At 42.2% G+C, this 23,101-nt stretch overlaps 1 protein-coding gene and 1 non-coding gene across 3 annotated transcripts in view; both read left to right on the top strand.

Moving 5' to 3' along the window:
- The window catches only part of Dcaf5 (DDB1 and CUL4 associated factor 5), a 110,303-nt gene that overhangs the window by 54,559 nt on the left and 32,643 nt on the right, over positions 1 to 23,101 (top strand). For both annotated transcript variants that reach the window (XM_038337353.1, XM_038337354.1), the window contains exon 6: positions 12,890 to 13,103. In XM_038337353.1, coding sequence (XP_038193281.1) covers positions 12,890 to 13,103 — 214 coding nt within the window. The remainder of the gene's footprint in view (positions 1 to 12,889; positions 13,104 to 23,101) is intronic.
- Positions 2,041 to 2,180, top strand: LOC119820141. Its single transcript, XR_005286408.1, has one exon.

Consider the following 23,101-nt stretch of genomic DNA (forward strand, 5'->3'; position numbering starts at 1 on the left):
TTTATTTTTCAAACAGCTTTTATATCACCGTAAACTGAGGGGGGAAGGTAACAAAAGCTTCATTAGCATTCTGTTTCCTAGGTAGTGGGGAAAGACTTAAGTCATGGCTTATCTAATATCCATTTGGTCAAGTAGGTTGAAAACACCTCTCCCCCAAGTGACTTCATAGTTATGATGGAAGGAGCAGAATTACATTAGTATGCCCTGGCTCCTGTTGGGATTGCTTTACTTCAAAAGAGCCAGGTGATCCACTCCTATGTGGAAGGTGCAAATCGTGCCTGTAAGTCGCTCAGATTCTCTGACCACCGGACAATGTGGAATATGGGCCTGCATATTTCAGCCCCTACACTTTTGATTTGTTTGTTTGTGTTCAAGACGGTCTTACTGTGTAGCTTTTTTGTTTTCAAGACCGGGTCTCACTGTGTAGCTCTGACTGTTCTGGAACTCACTATGTGATCCACTCAAACTCACAGAGATCCACTTACCTCTGTCTCCCAAGCGCTGGGATTAAAGGTGTACACCACTGTGCCTAGCTTGACACATGCTCTTGATTCTAGCATTTGAGAAGCAAATGGATCAGGTGGATCTCTGAGTTTGAGGCCAGTCTGGTCAGAGTGATTTCCAGGATAGCCAGAGCTACATGGAGAAAGCCTGTCTCTAAAAACCAAATTGGATTTCATTAAAATTAAGAACTTTTGTTAAATAAAGACAGCATTACATCTGTGAAAAGGTAGATAGGTACTATATGTGTAATGTATATATTGACTAAGAATTCCTATACAGAGTATATAAAGAACTATCAATCTGTAAAAAAAAAGTTCATTTTAAAGTAATTATACTTTTTTATTATTTTTTGAGTGCATATAATGTATTTTGCTTGTATTCTGTAAACAGTGTGTGTGGGTGTGTGTGTCTGGTGCCCAAGAGGTCAGAAAGACTCCCTGAAACTGGAGTTACAGACATGTGGGTGCTGGGAATCTAAGCCAGGTCCTCTGGAAGGGCAGATGATATTCTTAACAACTGAGCCATCTCTCCAAGTTCCATTCTTTAAAATCAGCAGAAATGCTTTATCAAATAAGATAACCAAACAGACAATAAGCATTTGAAAATTTAAGGTTTCTATCTCACAACTGCAACCCAGTACTTGAGAGCTAGAACAAGAGGATCAGGAGTTCAAAGTCATCTTCACCTGAATGGCAGGTTCACGGCCAGCCTGAGTTAATGAGACTATTTAAAAGGAAGGAAGAAAAGTTAAAGTTTAAAGCTTTGCAGCTTCCTTACTTAACAAGGTAACGAAAAATGCTCAGAATGATTACAGTGGGAAAAGATTGATAGTGTTGGCAAAGCTGTTAAAGTTAGGACGCCATCATAATTTGGACAGATATGAATAGGTACAACTGTCAGGGAAAACTTTGTAAATGTCTGCTGAGGCTAAACATAGGACCCAGCAACCTTACTCTTAGCTCTACCTAAGGGATATGATTATGTGTCTCCGCTGAAGATAAATACAAGGGTATTCCCAGCTGCTTTATCCATAGTAGCCAAAAGTTGGAACAAGCTGAAATATCCACTGAAGGAAAGTGGATAAGCAAAGTGTATGGTAGCCATATAAAAAAATTGGACAAACCAGGAAAGGAACAGACTGTTGATCCACACACTGATGTGGATGAGCCTCATGGTTATAATCTTGAGTGAAAGAAGACAACTCAGCCACAAAGGAGCCTGTCCCCTATGATTCCATTTGTGTGGTGTTTACAGACAGGCAGATTATAGGTGTCAGAGTAGTGGTTACTCTAGGGTAGGATATTGAGCCTAAAGTCATCTCTTGATCTGGCTGTGGTTTATTGGTGTATATATACTTAGGAAATAATGCATTTAACATTATTAGTGCAAAGTACTATGTTGTATTAATTGTTATGTATAGGTGTATGGTACAGAGGATTAAACCCCAGGGCTTCACACTCGATAAACATTCTACCCATGAGGTACATCCCTATCTTACGTTGTATTGTAAAATAAGTTTAACAAAAATGAATCCAAAATGGAAGCTGCAAAACCAAGCATGTAGACAAAGGAGAAAATGTCTTTTGTCTGCAGAAAGCAGTGGTCCTACATGAACATGGAGGTCTCTGTCTGACTTAGAAGAGCTGGCTAAGTCTGATCGTTCACCTCCATACAGCTCTTTAAACCATCACTCTTAAATATTGTTTTCTTTATATTTTGTTCAGTGTCTGCTTATTAAATGTACTTATAAGAGCAAACAAAAAGGAAACGAAGTGAAGTTACTCCTCCATTAAAAAAATGAAAAGGAAAGGAAAAATTAATGAAAGGCTCCTTTTTCCTTCTGAGTACTTATCTTATTCCCTGTGAGTCTAGTGCTTTTAACAACCTCATTAACTCTAGAGAGAGAGCTGACTTGAAGGGACAGAGAGAACAGAATCAGGAGGCCCCAGAAGTTTAGATGGCATGGTAGGAAACTCCTGCAGAAAACCAGGAGTGTCATCACATCAGTTGGCTCTAGTCAGAGGCACCTCCATCCATGTCCATCCCTTTCTTCCCTATCCCTTCTCTCTTCCCTTTTTGTATTTTCTTTGTATTTTGAGACAAGGTCTCACTGTGGAGCCTGAATTAGCCTTAATTTCTGGCCGTCCTCCTGCTGCATCAGTCTTCAAGTGATAGGGTTACAAGCGTGAGCCACCGTACCTGGCTGGGCTGTCCTGCTCTCCCACTCACCTTTACCATACCAGTGCTCCACCCACTGGAACGCTTGCTAAAGTCTGCTTTCTCCCCCAGCACTATATTCCATCCTTTGCTTTCTTACAATCTTTTTCTGGGTGAAATCCTAGAGTCCTGTCTTACCCATCTTCTGATTACACCTGGAAGCTCTCGAATACAAGACCCTTTCTTCATCTCATAGCCATTCTCTTCTTTCCGTCAGTGCTGTCTGCACTGACCCTTGGCTTCTTGTGTTTAGTGCAGATCCTTAAACATCATTTTTTGCCATTCTCTTATACCTTGCATGGGTTATCTTTGTTCATACAAATATTCCCAGAACCTATATTGTGTAGGATGCTATAAAATATAAATGTTTTTTGAATGAATAATCTTTTTCACAAGATAAACGAAAGCTGCCTAAGAGCAGTTTGCCCTTCTCAGTGCAGTCTGTATTCCACATACAAACATGGGATAATTTGTCCTTTTTCCTTTTGTAAAAATTTTGTTTTCTAGGTATGTTTATTTGTCTGCATGTATGTCATATACATACCTAGTGCCTGTAGAGGCCAGAAATGGGCATCAGATTCCTGGAACTGGAGTGTGTGGATGCTGGAAATCAAACTCAGGTCCTCCCTAAAAGCAGCCAGTACTCTTACCCACTGAGCCATCTCTCCAGCCCTGGGGAGGGATTTCTTTATTCAGAGTCTCTGTAAAGCATGTAAGGCCTGCTACATTCATGTTGCTTGAGTCAGTCATTTCTTTTGCTGCCGTTGGTTACTAAGTGACTGTTTTCAGTGAAACCAGTTTCTATCTTTGCTGTCCTTTCCAGGGTGCAAGGATTGTTTCCCAGAAAGAGGCACATTAGCCTGCTCCGTAGTTCTTGTACTTTTCTGTGAACTTTAAAGGACAGGACCATGTTCTAGTCATCTTTAATTTCTAGTGTGTAGCATTGAATGGATGCATCCTAGTTTGTGTTCAGTGTTTTTTTTTTTTTTTTTTTTTTTTTTAGGGATGGGGTGGGATCAAAATTAGCCTAATCGTCTGTCTCAGCCTCTCCAGCCTAGCGGTCTGTATGTTCAAAGTGTAATAACGTGGACCAGAGTCCTGTATCTAAGGACTAAGTCCTCAGGGCAGGGCACAAACATTCTTGTTGGGCTTTGACTGTTACTTACTGACAGGGGACAGAAGACCAGGTATCCTAATAAAATTGCTTTCTAGCTTTAGGTCACAAGGTGGCGCTGTGAAACCAGTTTGCTCATTGGTTGGACTCCAGGCTCACATGCCCTCCTGACCTCGTGTTAATCAAACATCAGGATCATCTAGTTACTGGTTAAAGCACTCTTTAATGAAATTTGTACCCAGAGGTTGAATTGTTGGTCTAGAGCAGTAGTTCTCAACCTTCTAACGCTGCGACCCTTTAATACAGACCCCAACCATAAAATTATTTTCATTGCTATTTCATAACTGTAATTTTGCTACTGTTATGAATCGTAATGTAAATATTTTTAGAGATAGAGGTTTACCAAAGGGGTGGTGACCCACAGTTTGAGAACCACTGGTCTAGAGAGACCGGTGAGCTTCTGGTTTTTTGTTTTTTTTTTTTGTTGTTTTTTTTTGTTTTTTTTTTTTGTTTTTTGTTTTTTTTTTTTTTTTTTCGAGACAGAGTTTCACTGTAGTTTTAGAGCCTGTCCTGGAACTAGCTCTTGTAGACCAGGCTGGCCTCGAACTCGCAGAGATCCGCCTGCCTCTGCCTCCCGAGTGCTGGGATTAAAGGCGTGCGCCACCACCGCCCGGCGAGCTTCTGGTTTTTGAGTAAGTACTCTATAAGCAATTTTAGTATCTGGCTTTTCTCCAACAGTGGAAGGTGTCTTTGGTTACCTAGAGAGGTCCATGTTAAATAGTCTACATAGCAAATTCCAGAACAGACAGGATTACATAGAGAAATCCTGTCTCAATTAAAAAAAATACACATATACGTCTCAAATTTTTAAAAATATATACATACATACACATACACGCACACGCGCACACACATTCATATAGCCTGCCATATGGACTAAATATTCTACTTGATTATGCAAAGATATCTGTCAGAAATATAATTAACTCCTTCAGTAAAATTAAATTTCTAGATATTCAAAATATGAACTCACACTCTTGGTGAATCATGTTCAGAGGACAATAAATTTGTTCAGTCACAGTTGTTCAGGTCTATTTCTCCTGGGGGGTAGAGGTTCATCCTTGGGACTAAGGGTCAGACTGTTTTGGAAAAACAAAAGCAGTATCTTGTGGTCAGAAGCTTGATGTTTGAGTCTAGGAACATGAGGCCAGTTTGGGAAGCATAGTGGGGCTGGGGGGAGTGTATCAGTCGTTTCTGTGGAACAGTAGAGACAGAGGCAAAGGAAGAGAAGAGGAGAGAGGGGAGAAAAGGAGGAATGAGAGGCTCTTTGCTTCGCTCCCTCCCAGCTCATATAAAAGACATAATTAAGAGTTTATCGGGTTACTAAACACAATTAAGTGGATATTCTACCTGTTTCTAGTGTCTTCTAGGATTCTTTGTATTCTATATGTTGAATTATAGAAATCACAAAATATTCCAGGTTCCATATAGGTCATCCTAAAGCAGAAACTCATATGGAGAAATTTTCTCCCTGTGATCTACATGAACCAGCTCTGAGTTAGAATAGCACAGCCTTGACCCAAACATCATTGTACTGGGGAAATGGGTGCCCTGTGCATTGGAAATCTTGTTGACATCATCAGGCAGCATCAGATGAGTTACTTAGCCATGGATTTATGGTAATGGATTTTGGACTTTGTGGGGTCTACACTTGGAAGCTTCTTTGGTTCCCTATTGTGGTTTTGAATGAGAATGTTCCCCCTCCCCCATAGACTCATAGATTTGAATGCTTGGTCACCAGGGAGTGACAATATTTGAAAAGATTACGAGGTGTGGCCTAGTTGGAGGATGGGTCATTGGAGGTGGGCTTTGAAGTTTTCAAAAGCCCAAGCCAGGCTCTCTTTCTTCCTGCTGCCTATGGATCCAGATATAGAACTCTCAACTGCTTCTCCAGCATCCTGGCTGCCTGCATGCCTTCATGCTCCCCACGATGCTCCCTGCCATGATGACAATGGACTAAACCTCTGAACTGTAAGCCAGCCCCAATTAAATGCTTTCTTTTATAGGGGTTGCCATGGCCATGATGTCTTTTCACAATAGAGCACTAAGACACTTAATACCGAGCTAGGTATGATATTCCTAATCACTTCCTTGGCCTGTTTTCTTTTTTCTTCCAAGACCTTGGCCAAGTATTTTTATCCTGCTAGAGCAATAAAGAGGTCCAGCTGAGTATTTTCTTAACAACTAGCAAACTAAGTACAGAAGTCTACAGTAGTCTGGGCTGTTAGGGTCTGGTCCTCTTCACATCCCGCCTTAAGTCTAAGGTCTTTTGCACGCTGACCCTTACATCGCCTCCTACTGTGATCTTGTTGCATTTTACAGCAAGTCACTGGCTGAAAATATTTTGGAAATAACCTTTTATTCTTCCTTTAGGGATGTTTTTACTTGACTCATTCTAACGTCTTGGCCAGTGCTTCCAGGTGCCACTCACATTTGGGTGTGCAGCAGTAGCCAGTTGTTGAACAGTAAAGACAGTGGCAGCTTTGTTATTGGTGTTTTTATCTGGGCAGTGGTGATGCACCCCTTTAATCCTAGCACTGACGGGAAGGGGCAGAAGCAGGCAAATTTCTGTGAGTTTGAGGCCAGCCTAGTCTACACAGTGAGTTTCACGACACCCAGGGCTATAGAGAGAGACTTTGTTTTGAGAGAGAGAGAGAGAGAGAGAGAGGGAGAGAGAGAGAGAGAGAGAGGAGAGAGAGTGGATTTCTGAGAACAAGTCAGGATAGAGGCATTTTTATAATGGTGGCGCATACCTTGAATTCCAGCACTCCAATAGGCAGAGGCAGGTGTATCTGTAACTGGAGGTTTCTCTTCCTCCTGCCAAGTCACAAATAACCACTCCGAGGTTTGATATTAATTACAAACTGTTTGGCCTATTAGCTCAGGCGTGTTATTAACTAGCTCTTAGAATTTTAATTTTCTATTCTGTATTTTGCCACGAGGCTTGTGGCTTAATACCTCACATCTTCTCTGGTGGCTACTGGTGTCCGCCTGACTCCGCCTTCTCTTTCCCTGTCCTTTTGCTTGGATTTCCCACCTAGCTATAAGCTGTCCTGGCAAAGCAGCTTCTTTATTAACCAATGATAATAAAACATATTCACAGCATGCAGAAGGGAATCCCACATCATATCTACGTGAATTCAACACCAGCCTGGTCTACGAAGTGAGTTCCAGAACAGCCAGGGCTACACAGAGAAACCCTGTGTCAAAAAATAAAAAAAGAATATCACCCAGTCCTAATAGAGCAATGGAAATTCTCTTTTTCGGGAAATATGCTAAGGATGGAGGCTAAAGTAGAAACGGACATTGCAGATATTGTTGGTGGAGTGGTACTGTGGTGTCAAAAAGAATTTTCTGGGAAAAGACAGGAGGCTTTAAATTTTTCCATATTGTTTTGTTTGCATTTCATTGAGACTCTGGTTATCTCTCCCCATCTTGCTCACCCCTATTCCAAAATGGAATCATGATTCTGAGAAGTCTGCATAAAAAAAAAAAAAACCCAACATTTATTTTTTGACAATTTCATATGTGTATAGGATATATTTTATGTCTTGATCATATTCAGGCCTCCATTTGTCCTCTCTGATTTCCCTCCTACTGTTGAGATGGGTCAATGGATAAAATTCACTTGCCACAAAGCCTGCTGATCTGCGTTCAATCCCCAGAACCCACATAGTACAAGGAGAACCAATTCCACTTGAAAGTACCAGTATATATGCGTATAGTCAGAAGAGAGAGAAAATTTAATAATCATAAATATTTAAACGACCATTGGCAACATATCCATTTAGCAAGCAATAGTAATAATATGTTCGTCACTAGAGCCTTGGCCTTCCTGGCCATGGTCTTTTGACCAAGTTTACAGTACCAGGGATGGATTCTCTCTGCTGAATGCAGGCCTCAAATTCAGTAGGAGTGTGGCTGGCCAGTCCCATAAGAGGCCGCTATTGCACAGTGGGCACATCTTGCTTGGGAGAATGGTATTGTAGCATAACATGCAGGGTCTCTCCTGCTGGATAAGATACTTGGATGGTTTTTCTACTCCTGTAGCCTGCCTGTCTTTCAGCGCTATGAAAGCTAGCCAGCAGAGAGGAAGCTTCCACTTTCATTTAAGCTTGATCACTCTGTGCTGCAACCAAAGTGTGGTCTTCAGCAGTAGGACCTTACACCTAGTTCTGGCGGGCAAGCAAGAGCAATGATGATAGTGTGTATTCTTTTGGGGCCTCCCCATCAATAATAGCCCATAGGGAAGTATCCCTAGTTCTGGCGGGCAAGCAAGAGCAATGATGATAGTGTGTATTCTTTTGGGGCCTCCCCATCAATAATAGCCCATAGGGAAGTATCCCATGGGGGAGAAGGATTTTGATTTAATAATCTAGAAGCAAGCATTATCCACCAATGTAGGGGACCTGAGTACAAATTTTTTTCCTTAAATTTTTTAAAATTAGCTTACAAATTTTCTAAATTTAAAAATTTTATCGGGGGCAGTGGTGGCACACGCCATTAATCCCATGTGTGTGAGTGCACACATGCCACAGTGCAGATGTTGCAGAGGGCAGCTTCTAGAAGTTGATTCTCTCTTCTACCATGTGAGTCTGGGCATGGATATGGAGTTGTCAGGTCTGGTGGCAAGTACCTTACCTGCTGAATGAACTCTCTCTAGCTGTCCATATAGCTTTTTAAAATGTCCTTGGTTTTAGTTAACTTTTTCGCTCAACACTTCCTTTCCTCTACCCTCTCATCCCCACTTTTGTACGCGGTACCCACCCCCAGTACTCATATCACTATGTTCTACTCCTAGTACCACCGCCACCACTACCCCACCCAGCTCTGCTGCCCTAGGTCCCTCCTGCCCCTGACTATGAGCCCTTTAGCTTACTGGCCTCTACAGCATTGCAAATTAAACACACATCTAAAAATCCAAAGCTAGACTGGGCGATGGTAGCGCACGCCTCTAATCCCAGCACTCAGGAGGCAGAGGCAGTCGGATCTCCGTGAGTTTGAGGCCAGCCTGGTCTCCAGAGCGAGTTCCAGGACAGGCTCCAAAACTACACAAAGAAACCCTGTCTCAAGAAACCAAACCAATCAACTAACCAACCAAACAAACAAAAATTCAAAGCTAGGATGTATGTGATAGAGAACATATGGGGGCCTGGGTTACCACACTCAGAATATTTTCCAGTTCCATATAGTTTCTTGCAAATTTCATAATTTTGGTTTCTTTCACAGCTGAGTAAAATTCCACTGTATATAGGTACAACATTTTTGTTGTCTGTCTAGACTGACTCCGTTTCCCAGTTACTGTGAATAGAGCAGCAGTGAACATGGATGTGTGCATCTCTCTGTAGTAGAGTCTTTGGGTATGTGCCCAAGAGTGACGTAGCTGGATCACATGGAAACCTACATTTTAAAAAGTTCTAGATCACCTTTAATCCCAGCACTGTAGAGGCAGAGGCAGACAGATCTCTGTGAGTTCAAGGCCAGCCAGGTCTATATAGTGAGTTTCAGGCCAGCCAGGACTATGTAAAGAGACTCTGTTTCAAAAAAACAAACAAATTTTTTTTCCAATAAAAAATAAAGTTGTAGATATCCTCCCTCTAGCCCCTACTGTGGTCTTGGCATATTATAGCCCATGCTAACCTTCACCTTGTCTCTCCTGAATGTTGGAATTATAGGTGTACGCTGTTATGTCTGGTCTCTGGATGACTCTCTCTCTCTCTCTCTCTCTCTCTCTCTCTCTCTCTCTCTCTCTCTCTCTCTGTGTGTGTGTGTGTGTGTGTGTGTGTGTGTATTATGATTGGAACTATGAACCATAGAATCTTTTAAACTTTTTTTATTTAATTTTTAAGAGTGTGTGCAGGAGGGTTACACTGGAAACCAGCAGAGGGCATTAGGTCCCCTAGAACAGAAGTTACAGGTAGTTATGAGTCCCCCAACCTGTGTGGTGGGAACCAAACTCAGGTCCTCTGAAAGAGCAGTGCATGCTCTTAACCACTGAGCCAGCACCCTAGCCCTGAGCTGTAGAATCTTGACAATACTGGATCCTGACTATGAAGGAAAGCTGCCTTTAAGCCTTTTCTCCTGGCAAAATAGATGATTCCTTATTCTCTCAGGGAGTGGTCAGCTGCCTTTTCCATTTTTGCTGAAAATAGCTGTTTATAAGAGTCACTTTCTGGAGTTATTATTCCATCTTTCTGGACGGAATCTCATTTTGTTCTCTATGAAGCAGGTGTTTAGGTGCCCTCTGTGTGTGAAAGAGGAATGTTCCTACCCAAAAGTGCAGGAAGGAGAAAAGTCACTGGAGCCTCAGACACCTGCACTGTAAACAAATTGCAAAGCTTGGATTGGAATGGGATAGACCCACAGGCCAGTGCTGAACAGGCTCCTCTTCAGGCCTGACTAGAAGGGACAGAGAAAATTGCTGTTGACTGATGGAAAGGGGTTTGGCAGAGGCCCTGGCTTCCTGTCGGGGACTTGAGCTCATGCAAACGTTGCTGTTGAGCGGGTGGGGCTGGCCAAGCTTGTTTCTGGTAAGTCTTGTTTCAACCCCCACCCGCCGTCAGTTCCACAGATGCTGGTTTATTGCAAGCTCCATGCTGACTGTAGACTGAAAGCCTCTCATTGTTTTTGAGCTCATGTTTAGATAACTGCACATGCCTGTGGTGGCCAGGGCACCCTGTAAAGGAAATGCCTGGGCTCCAACAGCCCAGTCCTTCTTTCTCTGTATGAGTGAGTGAGTGGAGCTTGTAATCAGGACAGTATAAGATCATTTATTTCTTTGCAGGATTTATTACTTGAGGAATTCTAGGCTTCTCCTCGGTACTTGGAATTCTGGGATGGTTTTTTGTCTTTTCTCCCTTCCATCCATTCTACCCAGAAGGATTACAGGCTATTTTAACCAGGCCTTCTTTCTATACACAGCTGGGACACCGCAGCATTCCTCCCCTTGGTGAGAAGATTGCTTTGGGAGGGTGAGGTAGGCATGGCTGGCGGGGTCAGCAGCCATCCCCGCACTGATGTTTTCAGGGCAGCTCTTCCATAGATTATCTTCTTCTTTTTCATCACTCTCCTGTCCCAAAAGCTTCCACTTGGGTGCTCAGTAAGCCTTAGAGCACTTACTGCTTTTGCAGAGGACCCAGGTTAGATTCCCAGCATCCCCTCGGTGGCTCACAGCTGTCTGTAACTCCAATTCAGTGGGGCTGATGCCTTCTTAGGACCTCCATGGGTACCAGGTACACATGCTTATTTGCAGGTAAAATATACACAATACATAAAGTAAAATACTATAAATTTTTTAAAAATCTGAATCTGGGCTAGGTATGTAGTTCATTTCCTAGCATGCATGCAGCCCTAGGTTCAGTCTTCAGCACATGAACCTGCTGTGGTGGCACTCACCCAACAAGTCTGTCAGGACCCTGTCATCAAAGCCATTTATCATTTAGAAACATAGTGGGTTTTCTTTAGGGTTTTTGTTTGTTTGTTTGTTTTGTTTCATGTACACTGGTGTTTTGCCTGCATGTATGTCTGTATGAGGTTGTCAGATTCCCTGGAATTAGAGTCACAGACAGCTGTGATTTCCCATGTTGCTGCTGGGGTTTGAACCTGGGTCCTCTGGAAGAGCAGCCAGTGCTCACCAGCCCCCATCTCCACCCTGACCCTGCCAAAAAAAAAAAAAACAAAAAACAAAAAACAAAAACTTGTTTTAACTCTCTGTGTGTGTGAGAGAGTGACACATGTGCCATTATGTGTGAGTATGACATGTGCCATTGTGTGTGAGAGTGTGACATGTGCCACTGTGTGTGACACACGTGCCACTGTGTGTGTGTGACACACATTCCACTGTGTATGTGAGTGTGACACGTGCCATTGTGTGTGTGAGTGTGACACACGTGCCACTGTGTGTGTGAGTGTGACACATGTGCCACTGTGTGTGTGAGTGTGACACATGTGCCACTGTGTGTGTGAGTGTGACACACGTGCCACTGTGTGTGTGAGTGACACATGAGCCATTGTGTGTGTTCTGCTGAAGCAAGTTCTCCTTCTACCACATGCGTCCTGGAAACTGAGCTCGGGTAGCAGACATCTTACTGGTTCATCTTTTAAAAATTGAAAAGAAAAATAAATACTTCTTATGCTTGTTCAGTCATTGAAAATTACCCAGAGAAACACTGATGGTTCTTGAGCTTCTAATACAAAAGAGAAATATATTGTTTAAAAAGCCATTATTAGTTAATCTCAATACTCAGGAGACAGAAGCAGGTGGATCTCTGAATTCAAGACCAGCCTGGTCTACAGAGTGAGTTCCAGGATATCCAAGGCTACACAAAGAAACTCTGTCTTGAACCACACATCCCCCCAAAAGAAAATCCATTATTGGACAGTTGGGGTGGACATGACTCCCTTCTCTGTTTGGGCATGGTTAAACAAAATAACTAATGATTTTAATGTCTCATTTTTTCAAGATGTGTTAATACTTTTTCTATTAATTTTTTATACTCGTGTGTGTGTGAGTAAAAGGATAACTTTCAGGTGTCTGTTCTCTTCCCACCTTGTGGGTCCCAAGGTCAGAATTGAAGTAACCCTTACCTACTGAGCCATCTTGCCCTTGGTAATCTTTTCTTGTAAAATTATTCAAAATTTACCTTTGGAGATTAAAAGGGAGGCTGACATTTTAAATAACTTATTTTAATGTAACCAAGAAGTCATTCTTTTTTTCTTTTTCTTTTTTCCCAAGGAACCACTCTTTTTGTTGTTGTTGTTTTATTTTTTTGATACAGCCTCTGAGTGCTGGGATTAAAGGCATGTGTCACCACCACTCAGCTTCAAGGAGCCATTCTTAACATAATTACTATATTTTAAATACCCTTTGTTGAAATTCTGATATAAGCCTTACAGGATAGCCTGGGCACATGTAAAGAAGCTAATTCAGTGTGTTTTACAGGCTTTTTTATCCTATCTGCCTCACACTTGAACCTTGTGCTTTTTGCCCTCCAGTTCTCTCCTGCGCTATGGTGGCAACCTATCTCTCCAGAGTGCCATGAGTGTGCGATTCAACAGCAATGGGACCCAACTCCTGGCCCTGCGGCGGCGCCTGCCCCCTGTCCTCTATGACATCCACTCCCGCCTGCCAGTGTTCCAGTTTGACAATCAGGGTTACTTCAACTCATGCACCATGAAGAGCTGCTGTTTTGCAGGGGATCGTGACCAGGTGGGTGCCTTGGCCGTCAACATCCCTTGTCTACTGTATTGCTCTCAATTTCTCTTTTGTACCACATGAAGTAGAACTGTTGATATATTTCTTCTTTTTTTTAATTTTAAACTTTTTTCATTTTACGTATCAACTCCAGTTTCCCCTCTCTCCCCTCCTCCTGCTTCTCCATCCCACCTTTTCCATTCCACTTCTCAGAGGGGGTAAGACCTCCTCCCTTGGGGAGACAACAAAGTCTGGCATACCAATTTGAGGCAGGACCAAGTCCCTTCCCCTTGTATCAGGCTGAGCAAGGTATCCCACTATGGGAATGGGCTCCAAAAAGCCATTTCATGTACCCAGGATAAGTCCTGGTTCCACTGCCAGCTACCCCCTCTCCAGCAGATCAAGCTACATAACTGTCATCCACATTCAGAGGGCATGGTTTGGTCCCATGCAGGTTCCCCAGCTGTTGTCAGTCCAGAGTCTATGACCAGAGTCCCATTAGCTCTGGTTCAAGTTGGCCGAGTTGGGAGAGGTATGGAGAGCGAAAGCAATGAGATATCTTGATATAGGGAGCCATTATGGGGTTAGGGAAAAACCTGGTGCTAGGGAACTTCCCAGGAATCCACAGGATTACCCCAGCTAAGACTTCTAGCAATAGTGGAGAGATGCCTGAACTGGCCTTCCCCTGTAATCAGATTCGTGACTACCCTAATTGTCATAGAACCTACATCTAGTAACTGATGAAAGCAGATGCAGTCATCCACAATCAAACACTGGGCTGAGCTCCTGCATGGAGTTCGGTTGAAGAGAGAGAGAGGAGGGATCATATGAACGGGGGGGGGGGGTCAAGATTATATAAATATATATATTTTAAATGTATTTTGCATGCATGTACATCTGTAAAGGTATTAGATTTCATGAAACTAGAATTACAGACAGTTGTAAGCTGCCATGTGGGTGCTGGGGAATTGAACCTGGGTCCTCTGGAAGAGCAATCAGTGCTCCCAACCGCTGAGCCATTTCTTCAGCCCCTGATTCTGATATTTTTGTCTCATAGTGACTGTCTTCATCCAGGATGCCAGGGGTACATTCATTCAAGGCATATCCTGTAAACCAAGGCTAGCTACATGATTCTAAGCAACCAGGTCTGCCACATTTGTGACTGGATCCTGAATTTTAAGAATGTGCCATTGTGAAAGGAAAGGAGCTTGTGGCACAGTAACTGCCAGTGGAAGGCATTTCCATAACATGTGCTGTCCCAGAGCCATGTATCTTGAATGGCTTCTTGAATGGCGTCATTTTCTTGAATGAAATGGCCTCAGCAGCCTTGTTTGAGAAAGAATCAGTATTCTAATTAGGACTGCCCAGCCCTAGCTGTATGTTCTAGTCTTTTCTGAGTTGCTGGGACTAGAGATACTGATGATTTAATGGAGACAGTTTAGGGGCAGGAAAGATGGCCTAGGGGTTAAGAGTATTTACTCTTTGCCCAACACCCACATCAGGCAGCTCACAACCACCTATAGCACCAGCTCCAGTGGGTCCTATGTCTTATTCTCACTTCTGAGAGTACCCACACCCATGCATCATGCATAAAAACATAAATGGACACATAAATAAGTTTAAAAGGTGGCAGTTTAATAATGGACTTGGTACACTTGTATCTATCTGAGCCGCAGAAATTGTGAAGTAGTTGCGGTCATCACTTGGACTGGCCTCAGTAATTGAGCTGAGTAGAGACATATAAAGGATCTGTTGCTGGTGATTCTTCAGCAATACAGCTTTTTCTTTTCAAGGATAATGAATTTATTGTTGCCTTACATCCAGATAGAGGGAAAAAGAAATGCTAATCTCTATTAATGCTGTGGACCCATTAGCTATGTCAAATTTTGACATTAAATTTGACAGAGGCAGTTGGGTGTGGTGGCACACACCATTACTACCAGTAATCGAGAGGCAGAGGTAGATGAATCTCTGTGGGTTTGAAGCCAGCTGTTTATCTACATAGTGTGTTCCATACCAACCAGGTCTACAGAGTGAGACTGTCCCAAATTAATTAATCAATTAACTAAAGTCTCCCTCATCTCTTAAGAAATATTTGTTTATTTGCTTTTGGAAAGAGGCTTAAAAGAAAGAATTCTCTGAGACTCTCCAAAGACCCTGGTTTTATTTTTGTTTTTTGTTTTTATTGTTTTGTTTTTCAAGACAGGGTTTCTCAGTGCAGCCCGGCTGTCCTGGAACTCACTCTGTAGACAAGGCTGGCTTCAGTCAAGCTCACAGAGATCTGCCTGCTTCTGCCTCCCAAGTGCTGGGATTAAAGGCATGCACCACTGCCCCCCCATGCCCTAGCTAAAATAGTCACCTTTTATAGGTAGAGAATAGATATCCAAATTTAGGGTTTATTCTCAGTTTGAATCCTAGGGCCTACTTAATTTAAGATCTCATTGAGCACCACTAGATGGCCTCAGAACCTAAATGATTTTGTTTTTTATTTGCCTGGGGCTATTATAGACTTCAAAAAGTGTGTGTGTGTGTGTGTGTGTGTGTGTGTGTGTGTGTGTGTGTGTGTGTATGAGTATATGGGCACCATTTGCACGTTTGAGCCTACAGAAGCTAGAAGAGGGCTTTGGATTCTCAGGGACTAGAGTTAATGGGTAGTTAGTTGTAAGTCACCATGTGGATGCTGGGAACCAAACCCCGGTCCTTTGCGAAAAGTAGTAAATACTCTTGACCACTGAGCCATGTCTCCAGCTCTCCACTTGTTTGGTTTTTTTTTTGTTATTTGTTTGTTTTTGTTTTTGTTTTTTGTTTGGTTGGTTTTTTTGTTGTTTTTGTTTTGTTTTGTTTGAGGTGGGCTTTCATGTAGCTCGGACTGGCCTAGAACTCACCATGTAGCTGAAAAACCTTAGACTTGCTAATCCTCTTTCCTCACTTCCTGAGTCACATGTTAAGGTTATAGGTATAAGTCACCAAGCATAATTAATGCTGTTCTTGGGGTTGAACCCAGGCTTTTATGCATGCTAGGGAGGACTCTATGAGTCACACCCTCAGACACAAGTTTTTTTCTTGAGTGGAAAGAAAAGTCATGTTCTAGAGATGAAGTGATCGGATTCAGCTTTCTGTTATATAGAATGGCTGATTTGGTTTGTATTACTGTGGAAATGCCAAACAGGCCTCCTCTTCCCTTTTTCCTTTGTTCTTTGTTTTTGTTAATCTTTTTCCATCATCTTTTAACCTATTATGCATGGAATTCTTTTCTCATTGATGATTATGGACATGTAGTAAATGTAATAGCTTCTTCTCTTACTGCCAACAAAATAGGCTGAAGGAAAGATGAAATAGGTTTAAAAAATGTAGATGTTACGTTTTCTTCAGACTACATCAGCGTCCAAAGCCTGTCTTTGTGGTATCCTTAAAATACCTACATCAAAGGCCTCTGCTGCAGTGTAGAGCAATGTAGAGCTTGTAAGACCTTGGTCTCAATCTTAGCACTATGAGTATTTGGTCTGATGAGTCTTTGCTATGATGGTTTGTTCTGTGCTTTGTGAGATGGGTAACAGCATCCCTGGCGCCTCCTCAATGGATGCCAATAATGTCATCCTTATTTGTCTTCCTAAGAGACAAAAAATGGCCAGACATTGCCGAATGCCCCTTTAAAAGAGCACATGTTCCCTGACTGGGAAACTATGATCTGGTAGATCATAATATCCAGCATGCCCAGAGACACTTGGGTGGGTTTTGCCAGAGCAGAGCCATGTAAAGTGTTTTCAATGTAAGACTGGGTTTTGCCTTGTAGATTAATATATAATGATAAAAAGCGTTGAGTGCCTTTTGATTTTTCTCTATTCAGATTTGACATAATTATGACTTTTATTCTAGTGGGAATTTATATAGAGACATTATAGTGTCTTTGATAAATTGCATTGCATTTTGGTTACAGTAAATGATTTTTCTAGCATGAACAGGATATAAAAGTTATTGACTCTGGCCTTTAATAAGTCTTCAGCCTACTTGTATCCCCCTTGCAGATTATCAGAGACGTCTGACCCAGTGGATTAGGAAATAGATTTGTGTTTGATATCTGCTCACTCCTTAGGACTAAGAACATAGCTAACCCATCACTGTCTTGTCTCCAAGCCCTAGGATGTAGTAAGAGCACAATAAATGCTTGCCGAAGTGACTCTTGAGTACTTTGATCAATATGTGGTATTTAGCACTCTAGACAAAAAGCTTCAACAACTATAAATCAGGATTGATAATCAATCATTTCTCCTGGTCAAATTTTAAAGGCCTTGATTAGAATGAATTCAGTGAAAATCGTCAACTAAGCTTATAGTTTTAAGTGCCAAACAGACTTACTGTGCTAGTCTTGGAACACGTCTCTCAAAGGTGCTTCATAGGCTCTGCCTTCCACAGTCAGGGCTTACTCAGCAGCAGCCAGTTCACTGCGATCTGTACAACTGGGAGGGTTTTTTTGTTTTTTTGTTTTTTTTTTTTACTAGTCCAGACAGGATCTTTTCTGCTGTTTTCAGTTTGGGACAGGGTCTTAATATATTTGCCTCAAACTTGCAATCATGTCTCAGCCTTCTGAGTGGGTAGGATTATAGGCATTTGCCACTGCATCCATATTTATGTTGACATCACCCCTACGTCTGTACTGTGAAAACCCTACAGCCTGGGGCTCTGTGCTCTGCACTCTTCATTTAGTCATAGGCTGGGTGATCATCCCAGGGAGGAATTTGAGAATCTCCATAATAGGAATGGAGGAACATGGATGATCCCATCCATCTGAGACAGCCTTCTAGCTTTTAATTACAAGGAGATTAGTCAGGCCCCATGAATGGATCCAGATATTGTGCCAGAAGGCCTGAACTTATTTTTATTTTTTACCATCCTAGGTTCACTAGGTAGTCCATTTGCCTCAAAATGAAATTAATATTTTGAAAAATTAAACTCATGAAATAAAGTATGAAATGATGCTGAGCCCATTTTGTGTCTTTTAAGTTCTAACCACGGAGCTTTCAGAGATCATTCTGAACCAACTCTTCCTTTTGAGAAAGCTGAGGTTCAGAAAGGTAAGGTGCCCAAATCGCCACATGTGTGCCTACAACTAACATTTGTGCTACGGTTGAGTGAGGACTAGAACTCAGGCTCTTAGAAGTAAGACAGACTGTAAAAATTAGTGTCTGGAGTGTACGTTAAGGAGCAGTGGAAGCCAGCTAAGTGGAAAGCCTATGTTCTGTCAAAGTAGGATAGCTTCCATTGTTTGGTCCATCACTGCCATGGCAGCCTGTGTTGCCAAAACAAAGGTAGATTTTCTTTAGAAACACTGGAGTTGATACCTCATTGTAGTGATAGAGCAAATCTGTGTATTTCTGTGTTCTGATGTGGGCCACCATGAGATCTCTGTGCCATACTCCACAGTGCATTTTATCTCATGTTTGACTCCATGGTCTGTCTGATTAATGGGTAAGTGAAAACAACATTTCCTAGCTTTATACCTTTTAAAATTAATAAAACAGATGTTTGCTGAACATTTATTATGCTCCAATAGATGTTACAATGGACCAGTTCACATGACCTTACATGGTTTGATTTTCATTCCAAGCTCTCTCTATAGTCTGACTTCCCTGCTTTAGGCTTCAAATGCATGGTTTGTTTATCTGTGGTATACTTGAAACATCCAAATTTAATAATATTCACTGCCAGATTAGGTTACAGTAGCATTTAGTTTGCTGGATATCAATAGAAGCAAAACCCTAAGAAAAGAAAAGAGCTTTTTTGCTTTTTTTTTTTTTTTTTTTGGACACAGTCTCACTATATTGTAGCAGGCTTTCTTTTGGCCACTAACCAACTTCCATATCATGACACGAAGACTTATGATTAGTTGTGAATGTTTGACCTTGTCTTATGTTTATCCCACTAGCTCTTATAACATAATTTAACCTGTTTTTCTTCATCTACATACTGCCTTGGGGCTTTTTATCTTTCATTCTGTATGCCCTACTCCTTGTCTGGCTGACTGGTGGCTGCCTGACTGACTGGCCCTAGGTGTGTCTCTTTCTCTCTCATTTTCTCTCCTCTCCATCTAGGCTTCTCCTCCTGTTTATTCTCTCTACCCACCAGTCCCACCTATCTTTATATTGGCTGTTCAGCTTTTTTTATTAGACCAATCAGATGCCTTCAGCAAAGCAGCACATCTTTACATCGCTAAACAAATGTAACAAATCTTTATATAGTTAAGTAAACTTATCAACACTATGTTGTGACCATGAACTTTTGGCCTAAAATGATCCCCAGCCTCAGCATCCTCCCTTGAGCAGCACAGGTTATCCTATAGGCACAGGCTGACCGCCCCATTTTTGGACTTGATTTTCAGCAAGTACACCTAGTGTTAGGGTCTAGTGAGTGACAGCATCCTCCTCTAGGAGTTGCCTGAGCTCAGAAGTTCTCTCTCCTTCACAAATCCTTACATTTTGTTGTTTCCTTCCTGAAGCTGGACTGGCTACATTCTGTTCTAAGCTCTATAGTCCCATGTGTACCCAGGGTTAAAAGAATGTTCGTACTCCACCTGCTGGCTCTACTGGCGCACACTCAGGCAGAACTTGCCTTTTATCGCTTTCTTTTGAACAGTTTTTTAAATGACGCTTGTCCTAGCCTGAGTCCTGCTAACAGCTCGGGTACCTGGAAATGGACATGCTGATTATTTAAAAACTTCTTAGTCTCAATTAATGACTAAGCCGGCTTGTCTCTATCTTGCTGAAAGAGGAATGGGAATATAGGCAAGTGTTCTGAAAAGGCTGAGCAGCAGGGGGACAGAGCATTGGGATCTCTTTCTTGTGGATTTGACAGTTGGCAAGGGCACCCAAAATCATGGCAATGAAATTGTTTGCCCTCCTCTTCCAAAGATTGTCTTTGTACTCCATGAGCCCAACAAAATGACCATAAATTTGTGACCTGACTTCAGACATGACATCACTGCTCACCCTCTCTGTTGGTGTAGTGCGTGTAGGATGGATGGCAAGGATGTCTGTGTAAGAACTCACCAGACTGGAGATCTGCCTTGTAAAATGTAGCTCTACTTTTTATGACTTTGTCCCCCACTCCTCCCAGCACACACACTCATTTGACCACCCCACATGTGATATGTTCTTCTTCATAGGAAATAAAAATATACTTTTTCTATAGGAAAATTTAACTCTTAGGTTCCACCCTTTGATTTGTGTGATTTGACTAAGTTTTTCTACTCCCTTGCTTCCTGTTTCCTCTTGTATTTGAGGTCACACAGTGACCTCTAGGTAGCATTGGTTTCATCCTCCTTGAAAGTGAGGCCAAGAGTGATTTGTAATGGCTGGCAGTGTAGGACTAACCCAGGATTAAAGTCACTTCCTTTCCTGTGATTGTTGCCTTTTCTCAGTCATGTTGCCTCCTGTGTTGCTAAGATCCAGTGATATTCATGGGCCAATGAGGAAGAGCTGCAGAGCGTATGGTCAATGAATTCCCTATTTAGGGAGTGAATTTTTAAAGGAATTTTTGTTTTTATGTGTGTGTCCGTGTGCCACAGCACTTATGTGGAGGATAGCCTCCAAGTGTTGTTCCTCGCCTTCCTTCCTTATTTGAGATGGGTTCTCCTCTTCTGTGTAAGTGTGAAATGGGAGGCTCCCATGCCCTTCCTTTTGCCCTCTAGGGGCATGCCCAGAATAGAGGTGATTCCTATGTGGGGTCTGGGCATCTGCAAGCATGGCAAGTGCTTTCACCCTCTGGACCATCCCAGCCACTTTGGAGTAGATATTTTGTTTATTTGTTTTATTTATTTGTTTGTTTGTTTATTTTATTTATTTATTTCTTGAGACATGGTCTTACTGTGAGGCCCTGGCAGACCTGGAACTGGATACATAAATTAGGCTGGCCTTGAACTCATGGGGATCCATTTACCTCTGTCAGAGACATGTGCAGCCATGCATGTCCTGTGAGTGAATATTTTAGAGGATTTTGTTTTAACCAGTTGTAGACCTGTAGTCCTAGCTGCTACAGAGGCTAGGGCAGGAGGATTCTACCATCCCCAAATAAAAAGTTAAAGGAGGACTAGGAAGGGATGTAGCTCAATGATGGCATGCTTGCCTTTCATATGTAAGGTCTTAAGATTTGACCCTCAGTACCAAGGTGGGGAGGTAGATTGAAGAGAACTTGCTTATTAAATCAGCTGTTTTGAATTCTTTTAAACCTTGGGCCATTTTGAAAATCTGAGAGCCATGAACACTGTCAGAAAGTGCATATAGACGGGCTGTAGTGGCACATGCCTTGAATCTCAGCTCTTGACAGAGTACTGACCTCTGAGTTTGAGGCCAACAGAGTTCCAGGATAGCCAAGGGTATACAGAACACACACACACCGCCCCCCACCAAAGTACATATAACCACATAATGTTGCAGATAAATAATAAGGGTTTCCCGGACCTCTGGGATCTGGGTGCTCAGCTATTACCAACCTTGAACAAAGAGGTTCATCCTGTAGTCCATTTGCTGATTCAGTTAAGAACTTATAAATCAGGGAAAGCCCTCTAGAAGTGGTCTAATTAATAACTGTGTGGCTGAAAAAGAACACAAAGTAATCTGGATTTGTTCTTAGGTTGGGAATAAGTGGAATTGCTGCGGTCTGGTAACACAACCTGACAGTTTTCCTTTAAGCACAACCTTAGCTAGGAGTATGGACAGATACTAATGAAACAGGACGGGTCATACTGCTCCTGCCCTGCCTGCCAGTCTCCTTCAACATATGACTCAGTCAATAGCTTTGCCTCTTTTTCCAGCTTCCTCAAGCTTTGGAGAAAAGGGAGATTCATCTTCTTGAAAATGCTTATAGAATAATGAATATCGTTGGGCTAGAGTGAGAGAGAGAATCCAGTCCTCGGCTGTCAAAACTGTGGCTAGTGGGGGAAGACTGGGTACTGATGCCATTTGACTAATTCTGCTTCTGCTGAAACCTGGATTTCCAAAATAAATTTACAAAAATTCTTGTCTTCAAATAAAGCAAGCTTCTTGCTTATAGCAACTGCTGCTGCTATAGACAGTACTTTTTATAAAAGTTTTCTTCCCTACTGATTATTTGAATATTATCAGCTGCTGTTATAGAATATTTCTTTATTAACATATTTTTCTTACTTAAACCTCATAAAGTTTGGTTATTAATAAACCAAAGAATTCCAGGAGTTTAATAGAGCTGAAATGGCAAGTGATCCAAAACAATGAAAATAACATAATTTCACATGTGAAATTATTATTATTATTATTATTATTATTATTATTATTATTATTATTGGTTTTTCGAGACAAGGTTTCTCAGTAGCTGTGGAACCAGTTCTGAAACTCACTCTGTAAACCAGACTGACCTTGAACTCTCAGAGATCCACCTGCCTCTGCCTCCCGCTCCCAAGTGCTGGGATTAAAGGTGTACACAACCACCACCCAGCCAAAACTATTATTCTTAGGGTATGAATATGTATATAAGCTTCTCCTCTGGGTATGAATATGTATATATGTCCCTTTTTGGGGTATGAATATGTATATGTGTTCGTCCCCTGGATATACATACATGTATGCGCTCACCCCCCTAGGTATACATACATGTATGCTCTCATCCTCTGGGTGTGCATGTGCATATGCTCTCATCCTCTGGATGTGCCTATGCGTGTGCTCTCACCCTCTGGGTGTGCATGTGCGTGTGCTCTCACCCTCTGGGTGGGTGTGCATGTGCGGATGCTCTCATCCTCTGGGTGTGCATGTGCATATGCTCTCATCCTCTGGGTGTGCATGTGCGTATGCTCTCATCCTCTGGGTGTGCATGTGCGTATGCTCTCATCCTCTGGGTGTGCATGTGCTCTCATCCTCTGGGTGTGCATGTGCATATGTTCTCATCCTCTGGGTGTGCATGTGCGTGTGCTCTCATCCTCTGGGTGTGCATGTGCATATGTTCTCATCCTCTGGGTGTGCATGGGCATGTGTTCTCATCCTCTGTGT

The sequence above is a fragment of the Arvicola amphibius genome, chromosome 7 (assembly GCF_903992535.2).
Source record: "Arvicola amphibius chromosome 7, mArvAmp1.2, whole genome shotgun sequence".
NCBI classification, from domain to species: Eukaryota; Metazoa; Chordata; class Mammalia; order Rodentia; family Cricetidae; genus Arvicola; species Arvicola amphibius.